Here is a 19,197-nt window from a genome sequence, read left to right on the forward strand (position 1 = left end):
TGTACCAGCGTCATGCTACCTGCCAGTGAGCCAGAATGCCTATAGTTATTTAAAACATCCATCAATACTATTATTTAGCTGTACAGCTTCATTTATCAATATTTTAAGCTTTATTTAGGACTTTATGGTGCCAAAGTCTTTACATTTAGTATGAGGTGCTTTATTTCATGTAGCCCGTCCTTTTGGATCAGTGTGGATTTATACACTGTAATAAGGCCTAAGCATTTAAGTAAACTTTATTCCGTAAACTTCTCGCCAAAAACAAGTACTTTGGTCACACTTTTCTTTCTGTCACACGAGTGACTATGTAAGTATGCTCCAGCCCAATACCCAGGGTACTGTCTTGCTGCAGTTGGACCACATCCCCCCTATCTACTGTCAACTTCACTTGACATCCACAGTCCTCCAATTTTTCAAAACTTTTCATTGTCTTGCACCAACATTTTCTACTGTTGTATCAATCTATTACCCCATCTGCACTGACTCTGGCTACGGTTCTGTCCTCTCCATGTGAGCAGTAGTGGAAACAGGGAGGAAATTGTTGTAGGAGCAGCAGTGATCTGTATGCGCTGTATGACTATGCTATGTTCAAAAGGTCTGTTACACTTCCCCCCTTTTGTCTCCTCTCCGTCTGTGAAGTGGCTTTCCCCATCCCCCTCCCTCCTTGAATGCCTGTGGGATGAATGGGCTGCTGGAACAGCTGGAAGATCAGAAGAGCTCCCAGGTAGACAAGGTGTCTGGGACCCTAATAAGGCAGCACTCACACACCCAGTGCATGGACACTGGCCGAGGTGGAGTGTAACCAACCAGACGTGCCCAAGTCATCTCTAGACGCAGGCCATGGAGAGCAGGTCCTTAAAAGGGGAAGGGGCCATGTGCTCAGGAGTGCACTCACAAGCTTGTACCTCCCATGAAGGCCCTTCGCCCGGACCATCTGGCCAGTGGTTTGTCGCGTTGCATTCCATCGTGGCTTACCTTCAAACACTTACCTTGAAGGATCCTGACATCTCCAGTTCCGTGCCTGTCCTGGGAACGTGAGTATGCGAGTGTGACCCCCACTTCCCCCTTCTTTTGAGCTTAGCTATCAATATAATAAACATGCTGCTTTGTGCCAAACTCTGGTGAGTCATTAGTCCTCCCTAAGTTTACTAGCTGGCCCAATTTCGGGTAACAGAAATTTGCTTTCATTTTTGTGGTTCCAAACTATCTAGAACTCATACTCCAATTTACTGCCTTTCTTTAACTCTCATTTTAAAACCATTTTTGCTTCAGTTTTGAAGTGTTTTATAATAGTGTACATAGGATGCTATACAAAAATAAAACTTTGATCAGGAGAAGGAAGGAGTGCGAAATGATGCTGAAGAAGTAATTTCATTTTCAGTGTTCATCCTTTCCCCTTGGTAGGCAACCAATCAACTATGAGAAGAGAGAAGAAGACCAAAGAAGCAGACCAGAAATCTGAAAACAGTTTGCATTATATTCCCCTTTTAAGTGGAATTTATAGTGTAGGGACCAGCATTGATCTAAGGTGGGCCTGTAGGAAGAAAAGAGGAGCTAATGTGGGGCTGGTTATAAGATTTCAATGTCTAGAAAGGACCGTGCTTTAGAAATCACAAAGGTAAGATGGACTGAACAAATTATGAATTGCTGGGAACAACATGGATTTACTTGCTTTACTAGGTGAGGTTTCCTTTAGACAAATATAGCATCACACTCTGGCAGATGCTGTGCTTATGTGGACACATGCCAGAAAACTCACAGCTAGGCCACAAATGAAGAAGTTCTGTCTCTGCTGTGGCACTCCACAAAACCTGAAGGTCACCCTGCCGCAAGAGCTAGGGCGGCATGTTCTGAGGCAGGACCTGAAGTTCAGGGACCATGGTCTACATGCTTAAATATTTACGTCCCATAACTTGGCAACGATCTGTATGTAGATTATTTCTGCTCCTTTAATCTGTGTAAGAGGAAGGATGTGTAAGGGGCTGCTTAAACCAGAAAAAGCATCGGTACCCTCCAGTTTGTTACCCTCTCCTGACTAGCCAAAGTTTAGTCCATAACATTTCTGTAGCTGTCACCATAAAATGGTAAACTGAAAACTTACCTTTCAAAATATACGGAGACTGAGCTACGTGTTCATTACCATAAAGCACCTCAATCTTTAACCCTTCGTTGACACTCCCATACATCCGATACTGTATAAGAAATGACCCATCATTCCTATCCATAAGGTTAGGGATGTGGATCCCAATGACTTCTTTGGGGGAAAGTGCTTTAATTCCCACTTTAAACTGTGTTCTTCCTGAAAAGAAGAAAATAAAAATAGTTGTAGACACTTCATGCTATTAGGGTTACTTAAATGAAAAAAAAAAAAGAGAGATGCCACTGATGGATCAAATTCTGCTCTGAATTATACCAGTGTAAAGCTGAAATAACTCTATAAAACTCAGAGACATTTCTCTGGATTTACCCTGTAAACTATTCTGAGTGCACAAATTTAGCAGTCATGCTTTATAAGATACACCAACATTAATTCCAAGACTGTATGTAAGAGGAAGAGATCACCCTGTCAAGTTTTCCCGATCATCATATGTCTAATATAAATGGACAAATCACAGATGAAAATAAGCAAGATGTAAGTTACCTCGAGGTGTGACAGTTACAATGCAGTAAGAATGTCCCAAACATTTTGAAGCAAAGATTAACTTTATTATTCAGAATTCAAGTTAATACTGTGAGGATATGTTAGTTCCTCGGGAATCAGAGAGAAGGAAAACCAGGATAAAACCCAACAGGAGTGAAGAATACTTGCCAGATGGTGGGGAGGCACTTGCAGCATGCAGGAGTCAAATACAAAATCACAGAACCATACAGTTAGAAGGGACTGCAAGGGTCATCTAGTCGAACCCCTTGCCAAGATGCAGGATTTGAGAAAGACTTATTCCTCCAAGGGGAAGAGATTCTTCATAAGGGCAGCTGGCATTCCTCTCCATCCAGTGCTGGTGGTCCAAGTAGAGATGTTGCTGAAGCCTCCATTTTCTGGAGGTTAGAGAGCATGGACCCAGTATGCCCAATAGGGTATGGCTGGCTCACATAGTGTGAGCTAGTCCATTGCCAGTCATGATAAGACTGTGATGGAGTCCTGAACAATGATCCTCCAGGTCTCTCCATCGGGCCATGTACTGACCTCAAAGGGGAGAGTTCTCTACTTGAGGATAGTGAAAAGATGTGGCCCTGTGAAGTGAAGGATGAGTACACCTCCTCTAGGGGAAGTGCTGAGGTGAACAGCGGTCTTGGTACCTGTGCCTGTTCCAATGCTGGCGGTGGTCTCAGTGTGGAGTCATCCTTGGAATCTCTGTGGACTCCTCTGAGAGGATGTCCTCCGATGCCGTGAGTGATTCTACTGAAAGGTCATCATCGGCGTCTGTGTGGTCGTTGATGCTGGTGGGACAGGTGCAGGCTATGCTCTATTGGTACCATAATAGCCTGCTCTGCAACATTAGCCATTGCTTCTGTCTGGGGTTTAGCAGTCTTATCCTTGGAGGTATGCTTTCGTACTTCCTTGCAGGATGACACTGAGCTGTGCTTGGAGTCTCAGCTTCTGTGCCTGGAACCTCAGCTTCTGTGCCTTGAACAGCCTTTCTACCTGTCAGGCTTCCATGCTGAAAATGGTAGTGCCTCATACATTGGTGCCAGGGTTCTCTATACCAGTTCTTTTATTGATGTTATGGGTTTATCATTGCTGGCTTTTGGCGTTGCATGCCGGCTAGAGGGGGCATTCATGGATGTTCACTTCTTTGATACCTGATTGGAGATGGTACTCACTTCTTCAGGGTCCGAAGTGACCTCAATTGATTATTCCAGAAAGTGAAGCTTAAATCAAGCATCCTGTGACTTGTGCATCCTGGTGGAAAAGGAGTAGCATACTGTCCACTGCTCCAGAGTGTGGCTTTCACCCAAGCAGAATAAGCACCTGCTATAACCATCAGTTAGTGGTCTCAAGCCACTGCAGGAGGGGCAGGGCTTGAAGCCCAAAAGTTGAAAGTCTGCCATGACACTTAGTACAACTTTACAGGGCAATCTATACAAGGGGTTCTTCTTCCTTTTTGATTTTTAAACTGACAATTTTGGTAGAGAGGAAGATTTCCTACCAGAAGGTTAGAAGATTATCTGGTTATCAGATGAACAAGTAGAAGAATTAGTGAACACTGAGAAGTAACGTATTGAACACTGCTGGATTCCATCTTGCTGCTTGGTTAAGAGGGAGCTGAGGGAGGAAGGAGGGAGAGGGTATGTGTGCAGTCTCGACAGACACTGCTACTGCAAAGACTCTGGGTTCATGGACGTGAGTCATGAGTTTACCTACAGAGGGATTTACACTTACTCAAAGGAGAATTATATATTTGTTTATATATATGAATCACAATGTATATTGATATATCCATGTAATATGTTATGTTCCGAGAAAAATATGGAGTATCAGAAGAAAACATCACCAGCTGGACTGATAAAAATTGTATAAGAATTGGAGGAAATGGCATGCCTTGGATCATGGTGGCCTGCCCAGAATTGTCTCTTTGGAATTGTGTGAGTAGAAGGCCTAGTAAATAAAGGCAAAGAACCAATGATGTGACAAAATGGACTATAAATGGTTGCCTATGGTTTCTGCAAATCAGAGTCGTTTATTGATCCAGAGCCCGTGTGGTTATAGATGTGTTTTTTTCCGGCTCCCCGCATCTTATGATCGGAAGGAATCTCGACTGGCTGTTGGGACCATTCTGACCTTTGGACTCTGGTATAGTATGTTTGGGGTGTGAATGTGGAGTGAGTAAGGTTTGTTTTGTAATCAATAAAGAGCATTTAGAGTATTATATACCAACACTGTGTCTGGTATCTGCCTGCTCCCCATCCCATAGGGAGAGCTCTACTGCGGGTCTAACGAATGGTGGAGAATGCGGAGGGGGGAGAGATATTAAGGAGTGACAAATTTCGAGATGGGGTCTTACAGTGTTGGGGGAGTCCTTATTTAAGACTAATAAGGGTGACTCCTTATTTGTGAGAAATTTGTGAAGAAAGAAACAATGCGTGGGGAGATACTGCGTGGTGTTATTGTAATAATGTTGAAAACACTATTTAAGAAGAGAAGTAAAGAGGTGAAAGAGGCACCCCAGTGAACTGAAGTTAAAGCCCCTTCTCTGTTAGAGAAGGAGATTATTGCATTTGGAACATGCCCTTGGATAGAGGGTGCAGTGGAACGGGATGTAATTCTGGATACCTTAGAAAACATGATTAAAAAATATGTACAGCTGTACAAACCTAATGCCAGTAAAAAGCAAACGGCTATAGTATGGCTGTTGTGGCAAGCTGTAAAAATGGCAATTGCATGTAAGTGGGAAGTCTGTGAAGAGTTACAAACATTACAAGAGAATTTTAAAACTTGCCAGGAAAATTTGGAGTGGAAAGTGAGGCAGGCATAGATCATGCAAACTCAGAACAAATGGGGAAGCAAAATAGGGAACTGAAGAAAAGAATGATGAATTGGAAAAAGATTAAAACAGACAAAGATAAATTAGACCATCAAGTAATAGAAATAAAACAGTTAATTTGAGATTTGACTAAGGAAAGGGAAGAGAGATTGCAAGCATTTCTCACAGTTGGTGCCAGAAAACAAAAGCAGCATTGAAAAAGCAAATGAAAATACAGGAGCTGCAAGTTGCAGCTGTGTGTCAAAAAGAAAGAGATTTGGATTCCAATGATATTTGGTATGAAGAGGATCTGTGAGGGGGTCAAGAGAAAAGGGAATCTGACCAACATCGAGAGGAGCTTTATACTAAGTTGAGGGAAGAAATAAGAAACTGACCCGTCATAAATATAAAGGGAAGGGTAAACCCCTTTAAAATCCTCCTGGCCAGAGGAAAGCTCCTCTCACCTGTAAAAGGGTTAAGAAGCTAAAGGTAACCTCGCTGGCACCTGACCAAAATGACCAATGAGGAGACAAGATACTTTCAAAAGCTGGGAGGAGGGAGAGAAACAAAGGGTCTGTGTCTGTTGGTATGCTGCTTTGCCGGGGATAGAACAGGAATGGAGTCTTAGAACTTTTAGTAAGTAATCTAGCTAGGTATGTGTTAGATTATGATTTCTTTAAATGGCTGAAAAAAGAATTGTGCTGAATAGAATGACTATTTCTGTCTGTGTGTCTTTTTTGTAACTTAAGGTTTTGCCTAGAGGGATTCTCTATGTTTTGAATCTAATTACCCTGTAAGGTACCTACCATCCTGATTTTACAGGGGTGATTCCTTTACTCCTATTTACTTTTATTTCTATTAAAAGTCTTCTTTTAATAGAAATAAAAGTAAGAAAACTGAATGATTTTTCATTGTTCTCAGATCCATGGGTTTGGGTCTGTGGTCACCTATGCAAATTGGTGAGGATTTTTACCAAACCTTTCCCAGGAAGTGGGGTGCAAGGGTTGGGAGGATTTTGGGGGGAAAGACGTGTCCAAACTACGTTTCCCAGTAAACCCAGTTAGAGTTTGGTGGTGGCAGTGGTTATTCCAAGGACAAAGGATAAAATTAATTTGTACCTTGGGGAAGTTTTAACGTAAGCTGGTAAAAGTAAGCTTAGGAGGTTTTCATGCAGGTCCCCACATCTGTACCCTAGAGTTCAGAGTGGGGGAGGAACCTTGACATGACCAGAAAAGGCTAATCCAGAAAAGTCTGTAGCAGTGACAGAATGGAGATAAACCATTAAGGATGCAGCGGGGGAGATACAGTCAGAGCAGACCCAAATAATCCCTGCGAGTTCGTCAGATTTACTGTCGATGGTAAAGTCATTAGGCCCAGTGAATATGAAAAACTACATGGCTAGTACAGTGGGCAGAATTAGAAGGAACAAAGAATTTAAATGTAAATGAATCTTATAGGTTAATCAGGGGAGCTACCACTGAACAGATTAGACAGGCAGTAGATCGAGTGAAAAATGCTTTCGACAGGCAGCCAGAAGCACACCAACTGATACCACAATTTATTATGCTGTTAGGGAAAGAGAGAGGTCAAAAACCAATAAGGTTTTATCCAGTGCAGATTGCATGAAGCCTGGAGATTCACCCAGGGATTACCTATTAAGAAAAATAACATTGGGATTATTGGCTGGAAAAATACAACTGGTGATTAATCCCAGGTCGGAGGTCGCCAGACATGTCACAGCTGATTCTTTGATGGCAGTTAACTTAAATCAAAGGGAATTTTGAAATTATGTGTTTAAAGGATTGGACAGAAATTTATTAGCGATGTCTACTGATCTGGTGAACCAAGCAGCCCAGGATGAGGGGTTATGGATGCACTGGAGCACTGGATAACATGCCAACAAATGATGAAAGGGGGAAACCAGGTAGAAGGACTGAAACCCAGAATACCTTTTGTTAAAGCAATAACATATTCAAATGAGAGTGCTTACAGATCAAGATACTGAGAGAGAGGAAGAGGCCATGATAAAGGACAAAACACCCCACCCCACGGAGGTAGAGGGTGGAATAATCAAAATGAGCCCCAGAAGAAAGGTGTGATTTGGAATATCACTTGAAGGTATTTGAAATTGAGGGGAGTAGATATGAATAAGTGAAATGGGAGACATACTGATGAATGGATCAACAAAATGCAAGGGATGGAAGAAGAAATATTGAAGGAGCAGAAAAAGGTTGCAGCTATGCAAGCTGAGGGTTCAGAAAAAAATGCTCGAGAGGGAAGCCCCAATGACAAGTTGCTCCCACTGGAAATGGGTCCTCAGGAGTGGGAGATGGTAACTAAATTAAGATGGAATTCAAATCGAAGGCCTAGATGGGTGGAGAGGCAATTCCCACCAGAAATCATACTGCAGAAATCACTGCCAAAAAATTGTTGGAAGTAGTGTTCAGTAGATATGGAACTCCAAAAGTAATTGATTCAGATAATGGGCCACATTTTGTAGGAGAAGTAATTAAAAGTTTATTAAAAGCTTTAGGAATAAAGCAACAACTACATAACTCCTATCATCCTCAATTGTCAGGAACAATAGAAAGGATGAATCAAACTATTAAACAAGCTCTATGCAAAGTAGCGCAAGAAACTGGCAAAGACTGGGACAATAAATTGCCAATGGTGTTGGCGACAATCTGAAGTAGTGATCAATTGGGTACTGGCCACCAGCCTTATCAAATCCTCTTTGGAAGGCCTATGAGATTGTGGAGCCCTTTATTGTACCCAAAAGAAGAAGAGGAGGTATCAGTTACCCATTGAGTAAGGAAGTTACCAATAAAACTGAAAGAAAAATAAAATTTAAACTGAAAAAGCAAGAGACTATGTGGATTCACATGTGGCTCAGGACAGTAAATTATGGAAAAATCAGAGATTGAGTAATGTATTTAAAATTAATATAAAAAAATCATGTCCTGGAGTCTAGATGGGTTGGGACATTTTCCATCATAAATAAAATTTCACCTACTGTAGTGCAGATTAACAAGGGGGAAAAGGGAAAGTGGGCCAACACATCACAATTGAAGTCATGGCATAAAGATTAATAATGTTCCTTTCTTTTTCTTTTAGTTTATCTTACAAAGGAAAAGAAATGCCTAGTTGCACCAGAGATTATCCTGTATGGACCTTGGATTTGAAGTGTGAATACAGAGCTACAACTTTTGTAATTGGTTTATTGCTTATGCTTCTTTGCATTCTGTGCTTAGTAAAAGAATTGAGTTGTGTGCATTATATTTTCGGGGGAAAAAGATAATGCCGGAGCTCGAGTGAAGATAAAAAAGGTTAGTGTAAGTATTTAGAATAATACGGCTGGAAGCATCGGACACTATGGAATAATGGCCCTGGCTTCAATATTAAGGATCCTCATCATTCAAAAGGGTGGAAATATGGCTTTTGGCTTTTATGGTTTTTGAATGTTTAGGGGTACATGGATATATATATGGGAGCACCTCTAGGATGGAGGTATGGATCAAAGGGGATCATACATTCAACTATTCATGGGACAGAATGGAAAAAACAGTACCAAACAAAACCAAATGTTAAAAAAAAAAACCCTTTTGAGGTAAAATTTAAAATATGGTGGAAAGATGGCAAAAATGTAACATGGAAATATCTAAAGCCAAAACATTTGGAAGAGCAGTGAAAATATTCGTACATACTAAGGGCGAAGGTCACCTAACATTTAAATTTAGTTATAATAAAAACAATCTGAATATAAGTGCTCTAAACTGTACCTGTTGGAGTTTGGGATTTGATGTAGTCACTAATACTCATGTGGAATGAAATAAGTAAATGGCTCTTAAATTATGAAAATATGGTATAATGGCAAATCCTTCCATAATGATAAGATTGAGTTGCTTTAGGAAAATTAATGGGGGAATATATTTTCGGGAATATGGTCAGTTTTTTATGTTTATTAATCAGATATCAGTACAGAAGATTGCACCAAGAATCATGGCAGATGAGCACCCATATAGGAGGGGAAAAGTAATCAAAGACTCAGCTATTGTGGATCAAACAATCTGGTTGGAAGGAGCGCAAGTAAACATAGGTGCACAACATCTGGAGCGCAGTGCCCCTATTACAAGCATGGCAGCAACAATGGGGAGACGGGACTATGCGACATAAGAGCGGTATAGGGGAATATATCGTAGGTAGCATTGGTGCTGGAGCTGGAGTTTTAAACTCATTTAATATTAAGACGTTACAAGGGAAAATGTCAGCTTTGGGTAAGATTTTGGGGGCTATCCAGACACATGTGACACAAAATGTCGGTTCATTATCGAAACAAGGAACAAGAAGCGTGGAACTCCAATTAAAACAAGCCCAAGGCTTGAAAACGTCTCTAAATGTATATCTATTTGGTGTGTCTGAGATTAACAATAAAACTGTACTAGCAATACGATGTGTACAGATGCAAACTTATGGGATACAATACATAAAGAAAATGATTAATCTGTTAAGTAATGGGCAATGGCCTTTTAAGTGGTTCAAAGATCCTCATATATGAAATCAACGCATTGCAGGATGGAAGAAATATATTGAGTTTAATTGGGATCAAAACACTCTAAGGGGAAAGTGAAAAGGCAGAATACTGTTACACAACACAGGGAAGAAAAGAAAAGCAGCAACGGCCTGGGTGTTGCCAAAAATTATTAATAAAGAATTATGGCAAATAAAAATAAGTGAGACAAACTTAATTCAAGAAGAAGGGAATTATAAATTAGTAAAATTAATGAAACATTGTAGAAAGTGGGGACAAAGTAAATGGGTGTGCCGACAACTAACTTGGTCCCTAAAGGGATGTCACTTGAACCATTCAAGCGGACAATGTACCATGCAATATTTAACCTCTAATGGCACAAGAGTGTTTGATTTAGGGAACGGGTGTATTTGTGTGGTAACCACTGAAAAACATATATTTCGGGGAAGTATGATAGAAAAAGGCCCAATTGAGTCATGTAAATGTAATGTAACAGAGGTTATTATTAATGAAATTATTTACTGAGGTCCTCTATTTTTTTTAAAAAAAGTTGTTTGGAAATCAAAAAATATGAACTGTTTTTTTGATCTGCAGATACATTGGGAACAATGGGAAAAATTATTAATAAAAGCAAAAAAATCAGGCAACATGCAAAAGATGTATCTAAGTCTGCTCAGCTGGGAAAAATAAACATTTTGATCCACATGGTCGAATATTAAAATTGGGGAAAGAAGAAAAAGAATTGGCAATTTCTCACTGGTATAGTATTTTTAAAGGACGGTGTCCCAGTGTCACAGATTTTCTTAATTTAATGCTACATCCCATTGTCATATTATTTGCATTAATAATTTTGTTAACCTTTATTTTGCTATGTTTATATTGCCGAATAAAAAAGCGACAAGAAGTTTTGGCGCAAGTAATATATAAAATTTAATTGCTTGCAAAATTATAAAGTAATACAATAAATTAATGGCATTAATCATGTATTAAGAGGAGGGCCTGGTATGAATGACGCGTGCTTGACATGAATAAGTGTGTGCAAGTTGGCAACCAAAGCAAGAACTTAAGGTCAAGAACTATTAGAACTATTTGTGCAAAAACAATCTTGTTATGTTCCGAGAAAAATACAGAATTCAGAAAAAAATCACACCTTAACTTCTAGCTAGTGGCAGTTCAAGTCAGGACCTGCTATAGGCCAACAGGGATTGTGGAGACAGGACACCAACAGGACACCAGTGCTCATCAAGGGACATCTAGATCCACAGGTACCCGAGGATGGGATGCTCTGGGAAATCCATAGGTCATTTAAAAAAAATAGTATTTTTAAATTGTTTTTATTTCTTGTATCCCTCGCAGAAGAAAAAGGAATTCCATGCATAGAATGGGGAAAGGTACAGAGACAGGCTACGAGAAAGAAACAAATTGGGCACTGATACCAACAGAGAAAAACAGCAAAGAACTGGCAGACAACAACAGAGGAGCAGGCATGTCTGAAGGATATGCAGAGGAAGATCAGTGAAGGGATTTGAAGGTAAGGTTCTATCTAAGTGTATATAAATATATATATACTTTTATTTATATATATATATATATAATTTTACCAGCAATGATTTATTTTATTTTGCGTGTGTATATACATATATATATACACACACACCCCAAATCATTTCTGGTAAAACTTGCAGATGACAAACATTGGTGGAGTGGTAAATAATGATGGGGGCAGATCAGTTATATAGATTAACTTTACAGTCAAATGCAAGGTCATACATTTAGGAACAAAGAACATAGATCACACTTACAAAATGGGGGACTGTATTTTGCAATGCAAGGATACTGAAAAGGACTGAAAAGGTCAAGGTGGACAAGCAACTGAATATGAGCTCCCAATGTGATGCTGTAACGAAGCAGTTCACTGCAAGTCTTGGACGTATAAGCAAGGGAATTATCAAGTGGTAGGAAGATGGTATTACCTCTATGTATAGCATTAGTGAGTCCATGACTGGAATACTGTATACAGTTCTGGTGTTGAAAAGATTTAGAAAAGCATTACAAGAATGATCTGAGGTTTGGAAAACACGCCTTATAGTGCTATAGTGAGGGAGTTAAAAAGCACTGTCCGTTTATCGAAAGCTTATGCTCAAATAAATTGGTTAGTCTCTAAGGTGCCACAGGTACTCCTTTTCTTTTTCCGAATACAGACTAACATGGCTGCTACTCTGAAAACTGTCCATTTAGTTTATTGAAAAGAATGTTGTCACATTCTGGGGTGCAATCCAGACCACTGAGGGGTTGTGTCACTGCCTGCCCTGTAACCTTCATGATACTTTGCTGCTGTAGCTCCCAATCCGGGCCATTCAGAACCAGCCAAACAGCATGCAGGCCACCCTGAGTGTCTGTGTATAGCTCCAGCCCAGGCCCCGCAGTTCTGATCCCAGCCTCTTGCCAGCAATACACAAGTCACACACTGGCTTCCACCAGCCTTGCCACAACTTGCCGGGTGACCCCAACATCCTCCCAGTACCAGTGTTTCCCAAATATGTGTTTTCTGCAACATCCAGCCCTCTCCTGGACAGTTCAGGTATTAAGGTTCATTGCCCCTGTAAAGAGTCGATCAATATTAGACCATTTGTTACTTTAACTGGAGTTACCAAACAGTTCAGTTTACACACAGCACTGGATTGGTTTAGATTAAAAATAAGTTTATTGACAAAAGGAGACAGGATTTTAAGTTAATTCAAGTACAGGAGATAAAGTTGGAAATGGTTACCAGCAAATAAAAGTGAAAATACTTAATCTAAAAATCTAAAACCTAATCGAGCAAATTTTGAGTCAAGGCTTTGTTTAAGATGGCCTCTCTCACCCACAGTCTTCCAGCAAGATGCTGACTGACCCTTTCCTTGGTCAGGATCTCTCCCAGAGGCCCAAGGGTCCTAGTGCCTTTGTTTTCTTGGGGTTCTCTGCCCCTTTCCTCAATAGTGCAGTGAACCTCTGAAGTGAATTCTTCTGAGGGCTACCTTTCAAAGTTTATTCAAGCAGTAAGGAAAGTGACATGGAGTCGGAGGGTGGGGGGGGTGGACAAAGGAGATGCCAGGCTCTTTCTTCCCCCCTTTGAACTTGCTAAAAGGCGAATTGTTTGGTTTCCTGCCATCTCCTCCCCCTGCTGTCTCCAAAACCCTGTTTATTACTTATATATAAATTGAGATAAACACACATTCCTTTGTTTAGGATAGGTCTGTTTAACAACTTTTGACTAGGAAGGGCTGTCTGATTTTGAAAATGTGCTAATAACGTCATAAAGGGAGCATTCACAACTTTACATATAATGTTATATACATTTCACCATCATGTTATTGACCAGCGAACTAGTTTTCAAATGATACCTCACAAGATGTATTAGTACACAAAGGTGACTTGATCCTGGTCTGCAAGTACGCACATAGGGAAGAGATTTCTGGTAGTAGGTGGCTCTTTATTGGAAAGAGGCATAATGAGATTCAATTATTGGATTCTGAAGCTAGGCAATTCAGATGAGAAATGGCACATATTTTTATTGAGGGTAATTAACCAGTGGAATAAAATGGATTCTCCTCCCATCACTTTAAGTCTTTAAATCAAGAGTTAATATCTTTCTAAAATATATGCTGTAGCGCAAATAGAAGTTATAAGCTTGATGTAGAAATTACTGGGTGAGGTTCTATGGCCTGTGTTATGCAGGAGGTCAGATTATATGATCATTCTGGCATTAAAATCTATGTTTTATTCTATATAAATGTAATACTGGAGGCAGATTAGTACTTTATATCTGATCTAGTAACATTCTGTTCCATAGCAGGAATGATGCTTGCACTGGAAAAGAAGCATGGTTTGCCAATTTAACATGAGTTTTAGAGACGGGAGGCATGAGTCCTCGCTCTACCTCAGATTTCCTCTATTATCTTGGGTAAATTACTCACATTTCTCTTAGTTTCCTCATCTGTGACATAGAGATAATAATGCATATGTATCTACTAGCAACACAGAGGTGTTGTGAGATGTAATTAGTTTACATTGGAAAGCAGTGTATTAGTGCTAAGTATTATTAATTACAATTCTTACTGATGTTTCTCAGACATAAGTTTTGAGACTTTTGAGCACAAGGGAGGCTGAGAGGCATAGATGACTGCACTAAGGGCCTGATTCTGATCTCACACTAGTTATGTACCTCAAGCTATTTCACGTACACACAGAATAGACAAGAGAAGGCGGAAGTCCTGCTATTTTTCCACAGCAGGAATGAGAAGGAATGACCCATGAACAGCAAAGCAATAGTTCCAAAAGTTATCTGATTAGTATTAATGGTTGTGGTTGGATTAGAGATAGTTAGTTTGTCCTTACCACTGAAACACAGGGTGCTGGAACTGCTGTACCAAAGACTGGTCCCAGGAGGCTAATTTATTCTGAATACGCTGTTTTAATGCTGCTAATTGTCTGCTATTATTTAGGAAACTGAGAGAAGATGCAGCGTTGCATGGAAAGACACACTGGACAGTAGAAGAGTAATGTAGGATTTTAATGTTTTCGGTGAGCTTATCACAGAGTGAGACTTTATGTGTTTAAACGTACGTGTATTATTGTGAAATGCGTCTGACGTTGCAAGATGAAAAAGCAGCAGTGATTGATTCCGGGTTGCTGGAGCACACCAAAGCGCCTCCGGCGCTAGGAGGGGGAAAGGGGCAGGGAGAAAAACTTAAGGCTCTTTGGATCCGCTTCTCATCCTAAGTCAACTCCTTCTTCAGCCCCAGACCCCCCTGAGCCAGGCTTGCGGCTCAGATCCCAGCCTGGAGATCAAAACCCACAACCAGGGGCAGAGGCAAAGAGCAAATGCATGCACAGTACCTGGGGGGGAGCGGGTGAAGTTCTGTCCAGCTGCGCTGACCGCCTGGATGTAGAAATACCTGACGGGCAGCGTGAGCTCCGGTTCCAGACCGGGCCCCCAAACCAGGCTCCTCTCTGCACTGACAGGGGCTAGGGGAGCCTCCCCCGCTTGCAAGAGCGGCAACAGGAGAAGCTGCAGCGGCAGCAGCTGCTGCCATAAGGGGAGCACAGAGGCACAGCCGCGCCCCATCCTCCTGCCCGCCACTGAGGTGCAGGGTGGGGGGGCCGGCCGGGCGGTCACAGCTTTTGGAGACGGGGGCGCGAAGGGAGAGGCGAGCTGGCTGGCTTTGATTGGAGGGTGCTGTGGCCAATCGGGCGAGAGCGCGACGGCCTCGCTCTTTCGCTGCCCAAGGCAGCCCACAGGGCGGCGGGTCGCGGGAGCGGCCCGCGGAGGGGCCCGGCCGGGCGGCTGGCGCGCGCCGCGCTGGGGCGGGGCCCGGGGCACTCGGCGGAAGGGGAGTTCCTCCGCCCCCCCCGCCCGCGTGCGGCCACTTCCTCAGGCAGTCAGGCTGGGCTTATCACGCCGCCCGTGGCCGGCCGCCCGGCCGCTCAGTCCCCTGGCTGGGCGGGGGGCGCCCGGAAGTAGGGTGACCCGACATCCCGCTGTTCCAGGGACCGGCCCGCTGTTTGAGGCCGCGTCTTACCTCGGTGCCGCTTTCCTCCCGCCCCGGCTGGCTTCTTGCGCTCTGGTCAGGCCCGCCCAGAGCGGCCTGGTCGGACCTGTTGCCTGTCAGCCTGACCCGGGGCAGACTGACCGCAACCCCCAGCCTAACTGAACAGGCCGACCCCCTCCCCCCTCCCCCCTCCGGGGCGCAGCCGGTGAGCGGGTCGGCGCGCGGGCTCGGGGCTGGGGAGGCGACACTGCGCGCGCGTGAGGCCCGGGGTTGTGGCGCCGCGTGCGAGAAGCCCGGAGAGCAGAGAGATGCTCCCATGGGCCGGTAACCGCGCGTGTACTCTCTGATGCTGCTCTTAGCTTTAAAAAAACCCACACACCACCGCCCTAGCTTTAACCCAGGTATGCGTCAAAACCTTTATCTTTGAATATTGAAGTCAGACTAATAATTGAAGGGTGCTTCCTGTCAAGTCAATAAGGGTATCCATGTGTGTTGCTGGAGCCATATATAGACACCATTGTGAATGGAGTAGGGACACACAAATACACAATATGTTGTCTCACACTCATATTCAGCTTTACATTCACATCTCAAAAGAGAATCTTGGCCATGTTTCAGCAAAGCACTTAAGGATGGAGAATCCTTTCCTTTCCTCCCACAATTTGTGTAACTCTCCCCCTCCCCCCGCCCCCCGCCCACTGAGGCTGGCTGCATTATGCCAAATATCAATTAATAGTATCTAAAACTGGCTGCTCGACCTGCTTTTTCATACCCCAGACCATGAATTAACTTTTCCTTTCTTGTTGCTGGGCCATTTTGGTAGGTGGCTCATGGTGCCACCAGTTCCCAAACTAGAACTTTCCTGAAGTGGGATTCATGCTCTCACAGGCTTGTGGCATTTCATAGAATATCAGGGTTGGAAGGGACCTCAGGAGGTCATCTAGTCCAACCCCCTGCTCAAAGCAGGACCAATTCCCAGTTAAATCATCCCAGCCAGGGCTTTGTCAAGCCTGACCTTAAAAACCTCTAAGGAAGGAGATTCTACCACCTCCCTAGGTAACGCATTCCAGTGTTTCACCACCCTCCTAGTGAAAAAGTTTTTCCTAATATCCAACCTAAACCTCCCCCACTGCAACTTGAGACCATTACTCCTTGTCCTGTCCTCTTCCACCACTGAGAATAGTCTAGAACCATCCTCTCTGGAACTACCTCTCAGTTAGTTGAAAGCAGCTATCAAATCCCCCCTCATTCTTCTCTTCTGCAGGCTAAACAATCCCAGTTCCCTCAGCCTCTCCTCATAAGTCATGCGTTCCAGACCCCTAATCATTTTTGTTGCCCTTCGCTGGACTCTCTCCAATTTATCCACATCCTTCTTGTAGTGTGGGGCCCAAAACTGGACACAGTACTCCAGATGAGGCCTCACCAATGTCGAATAGAGGGGAACGATCACGTCCCTCGATCTGCTCGCTATGCCCCTACTTATACATCCCAAAATGCCATTGGCCTTCTTGGCAACAAGGGCACACTGCTGACTCATATCCAGCTTCTCGTCCACTGTCACCCCTAGGTCCTTTTCCGCAGAACTGCTGCCTAGCCATTCGGTCCCTAGTCTGTAGCTGTGCATTGGGTTCTTCCGTCCTAAGTGCAGGACCCTGCACTTATCCTTATTGAACCTCATCAGATTTCTTTTGGCCCTATCCTCCAATTTGTCTAGGTCCTTCTGTATCCTATCCCTCCCCTCCAGCGTATCTACCACGCCTCCCATTTCAGTATCATCCGCAAATTTGCTGAGAGTGCAATCCACACCATCCTCCAGATCATTTATGAAGATATTGAACAAAACCGGCCCCAGGACCGACCCTTGGGGCACTCCACTTGATACCGGCTGCCAACTAGACATGGAGCCATTGATCACTACCCGTTGAGCCCGATAATCTAGCCAGCTTTCTACCTACCTTATAGTGCATTCATCCAGCCCATACTTCCTTAACTTGCTGACAAGAATACTGTGGGAGACCGTGTCAAAAGCTTTGCTAAAGTCAAGAAACAATACATCCACTGCTTTCCCTTCATCCACAGAACCAGTAATCTCATCATAAAAGGCGATTAGATTACTCAGGCATGACCTTCCCTTGGTGAATCCATGCTGGCTGTTCCTGATCACTTTCCTCTCATGCAAGTGCTTCAGGATTGATTCTTTGAGGACCTGCTCCATGATTTTTCCAGGGACTGAGGTGAGGCTGACTGGCCTGTAGTTCCCAGGATCCTCCTTCTTCCCTTTTTTAAAGATTGGCACTACATTAGCCTTTTTCCAGTCATCCGGGACTTCCCCGGTTCGCCACGAGTTTTCAAAGATAATGGCCAATGGCTCTGCAATCACAGCCGCCAATTCCTTCAGCACTCTCGGATGCAACTCGTCCGGCCCCATGGACTTGTGCACGTCCAGCTTTTCTAAATAGTCCCTAACCACCTCTATCTCCACAGAGGGCTGGCCATCTCTTCCCCATTTTGTGATGCCCAGCGCAGCAGTCTGGGAGCTGACCTTATTAGTGAAGACAGAGGCAAAAAAAGCATTGAGTACATTAGCTTTTTCCACATCCTCTGTCACTAGGTTGCCTCCCTCATTCATTAAGGGGCCCACACTTTCCTTGGCTTTCTTCTTGTTGCCAACATACCTGAAGAAACCCTTCTTGTTACTCTTAACATCTCTGGCTAGCTGCAGCTCCAGGTGCGATTTGGCCCTCCTGATAGCATTCCTACATGCCCGAGCAATATTTTTATACTCTTCCCTGGTCATATGTCCAACCTTCCACTTCTTGTAAGCTTCTTTTTTATGTTTAAGATCCGCTAGGATTTCACCATTAAGCCAAGCTGGTCGCCTGCCATATTTACTATTCTTTCAACTCATCGGGATGGTTTGTCCCTGTAACCTCAACAGGGATTCCTTGAAATACAGCCAGCTCTCCTGGACTCCTTTCCCCTTCAAGTTAGTCCCCCAGGGGATCCTGGCCATCCGTTCCCTGAGGGAGTCGAAGTCTGCTTTTCTGAAGTCCAGGGTCCGTATCCTGCTGCTTACCTTTCTTCCCTGCGTCAGGATCCTGAACTCAACCAACTCATGGTCACTGCCTCCCAGATTCCCATCCACTTTTGCTTCCCCCACTAATTCTACCCGGTTTGTGAGCAGCAGGTCAAGAAAAGCGCCCCCCCTAGTTGGCTCCTCTAGCACTTGCGCCAGGAAATTGTCCCCTACGCTTTCCAAAAGCTTCCTGGATTGTCTATGCACCGCTGTATTACTCTCCCAGCAGATATCAGGAAAATTAAAGTCACCCATGAGAATCAGGGCATGCGATCTAATAGCTTCCGTGAGCTGCCGGAAGAAAGCCTCATCTACCTCATCCCCCTGGTCCGGTGGTCTATAGCAGACTCCCACCATTACATCACTCTTGTTGCACACACTTCTAAACTTAATCCAGAGACACTCAGGTTTTTCTGCAGTTTCGTACCAGAGCTCTGAGCAGTGATACTGCTCCCTTACATACAGTGCTACTCCCCCACCTTTTCTGCCCTGCCTGTCCTTCCTGAACAGTTTATAACCATCCTTGACAGTACTCCAGTCATGTGAGTTATCCCACCAAGTCTCTGTTATTCTGATCACGTCATAGTTCCTTGACATCAC

At 43.4% G+C, this 19,197-nt stretch overlaps 1 protein-coding gene across 5 annotated transcripts in view; it reads right to left on the bottom strand.

The window, feature by feature from the left end:
* Nucleotides 1–15,760, bottom strand: part of POGLUT3 (protein O-glucosyltransferase 3) — a 41,573-nt gene extending 25,813 nt beyond the window's left edge. For 3 of the 5 annotated variants that reach the window (XM_084619350.1, XM_084619349.1, XM_084619348.1), the window contains exons 1-2: nt 14,869–15,290; nt 2,102–2,299 (exon numbers count right to left, since the gene is read on the bottom strand). In XM_084619350.1, coding sequence (XP_084475476.1) covers nt 2,102–2,299; nt 14,869–15,097 — 427 coding nt within the window. In that variant the 5' untranslated portion in view covers nt 15,098–15,290. Of the gene's footprint in view, nt 1–2,101; nt 2,300–14,868; nt 15,305–15,551 lie in introns of those variants that run through there. The other 2 variants (XM_084619351.1, XM_084619352.1) reach the window with 2 other exon arrangements.
* Between the last annotated feature and the right edge of the window lie 3,437 nt (nt 15,761–19,197).

The sequence above is a fragment of the Lepidochelys olivacea genome (assembly GCF_965140295.1).
Source record: "Lepidochelys olivacea isolate rLepOli2 genome assembly, chromosome: 1".
NCBI lineage: Eukaryota > Metazoa > Chordata > Testudines > Cheloniidae > Lepidochelys > Lepidochelys olivacea.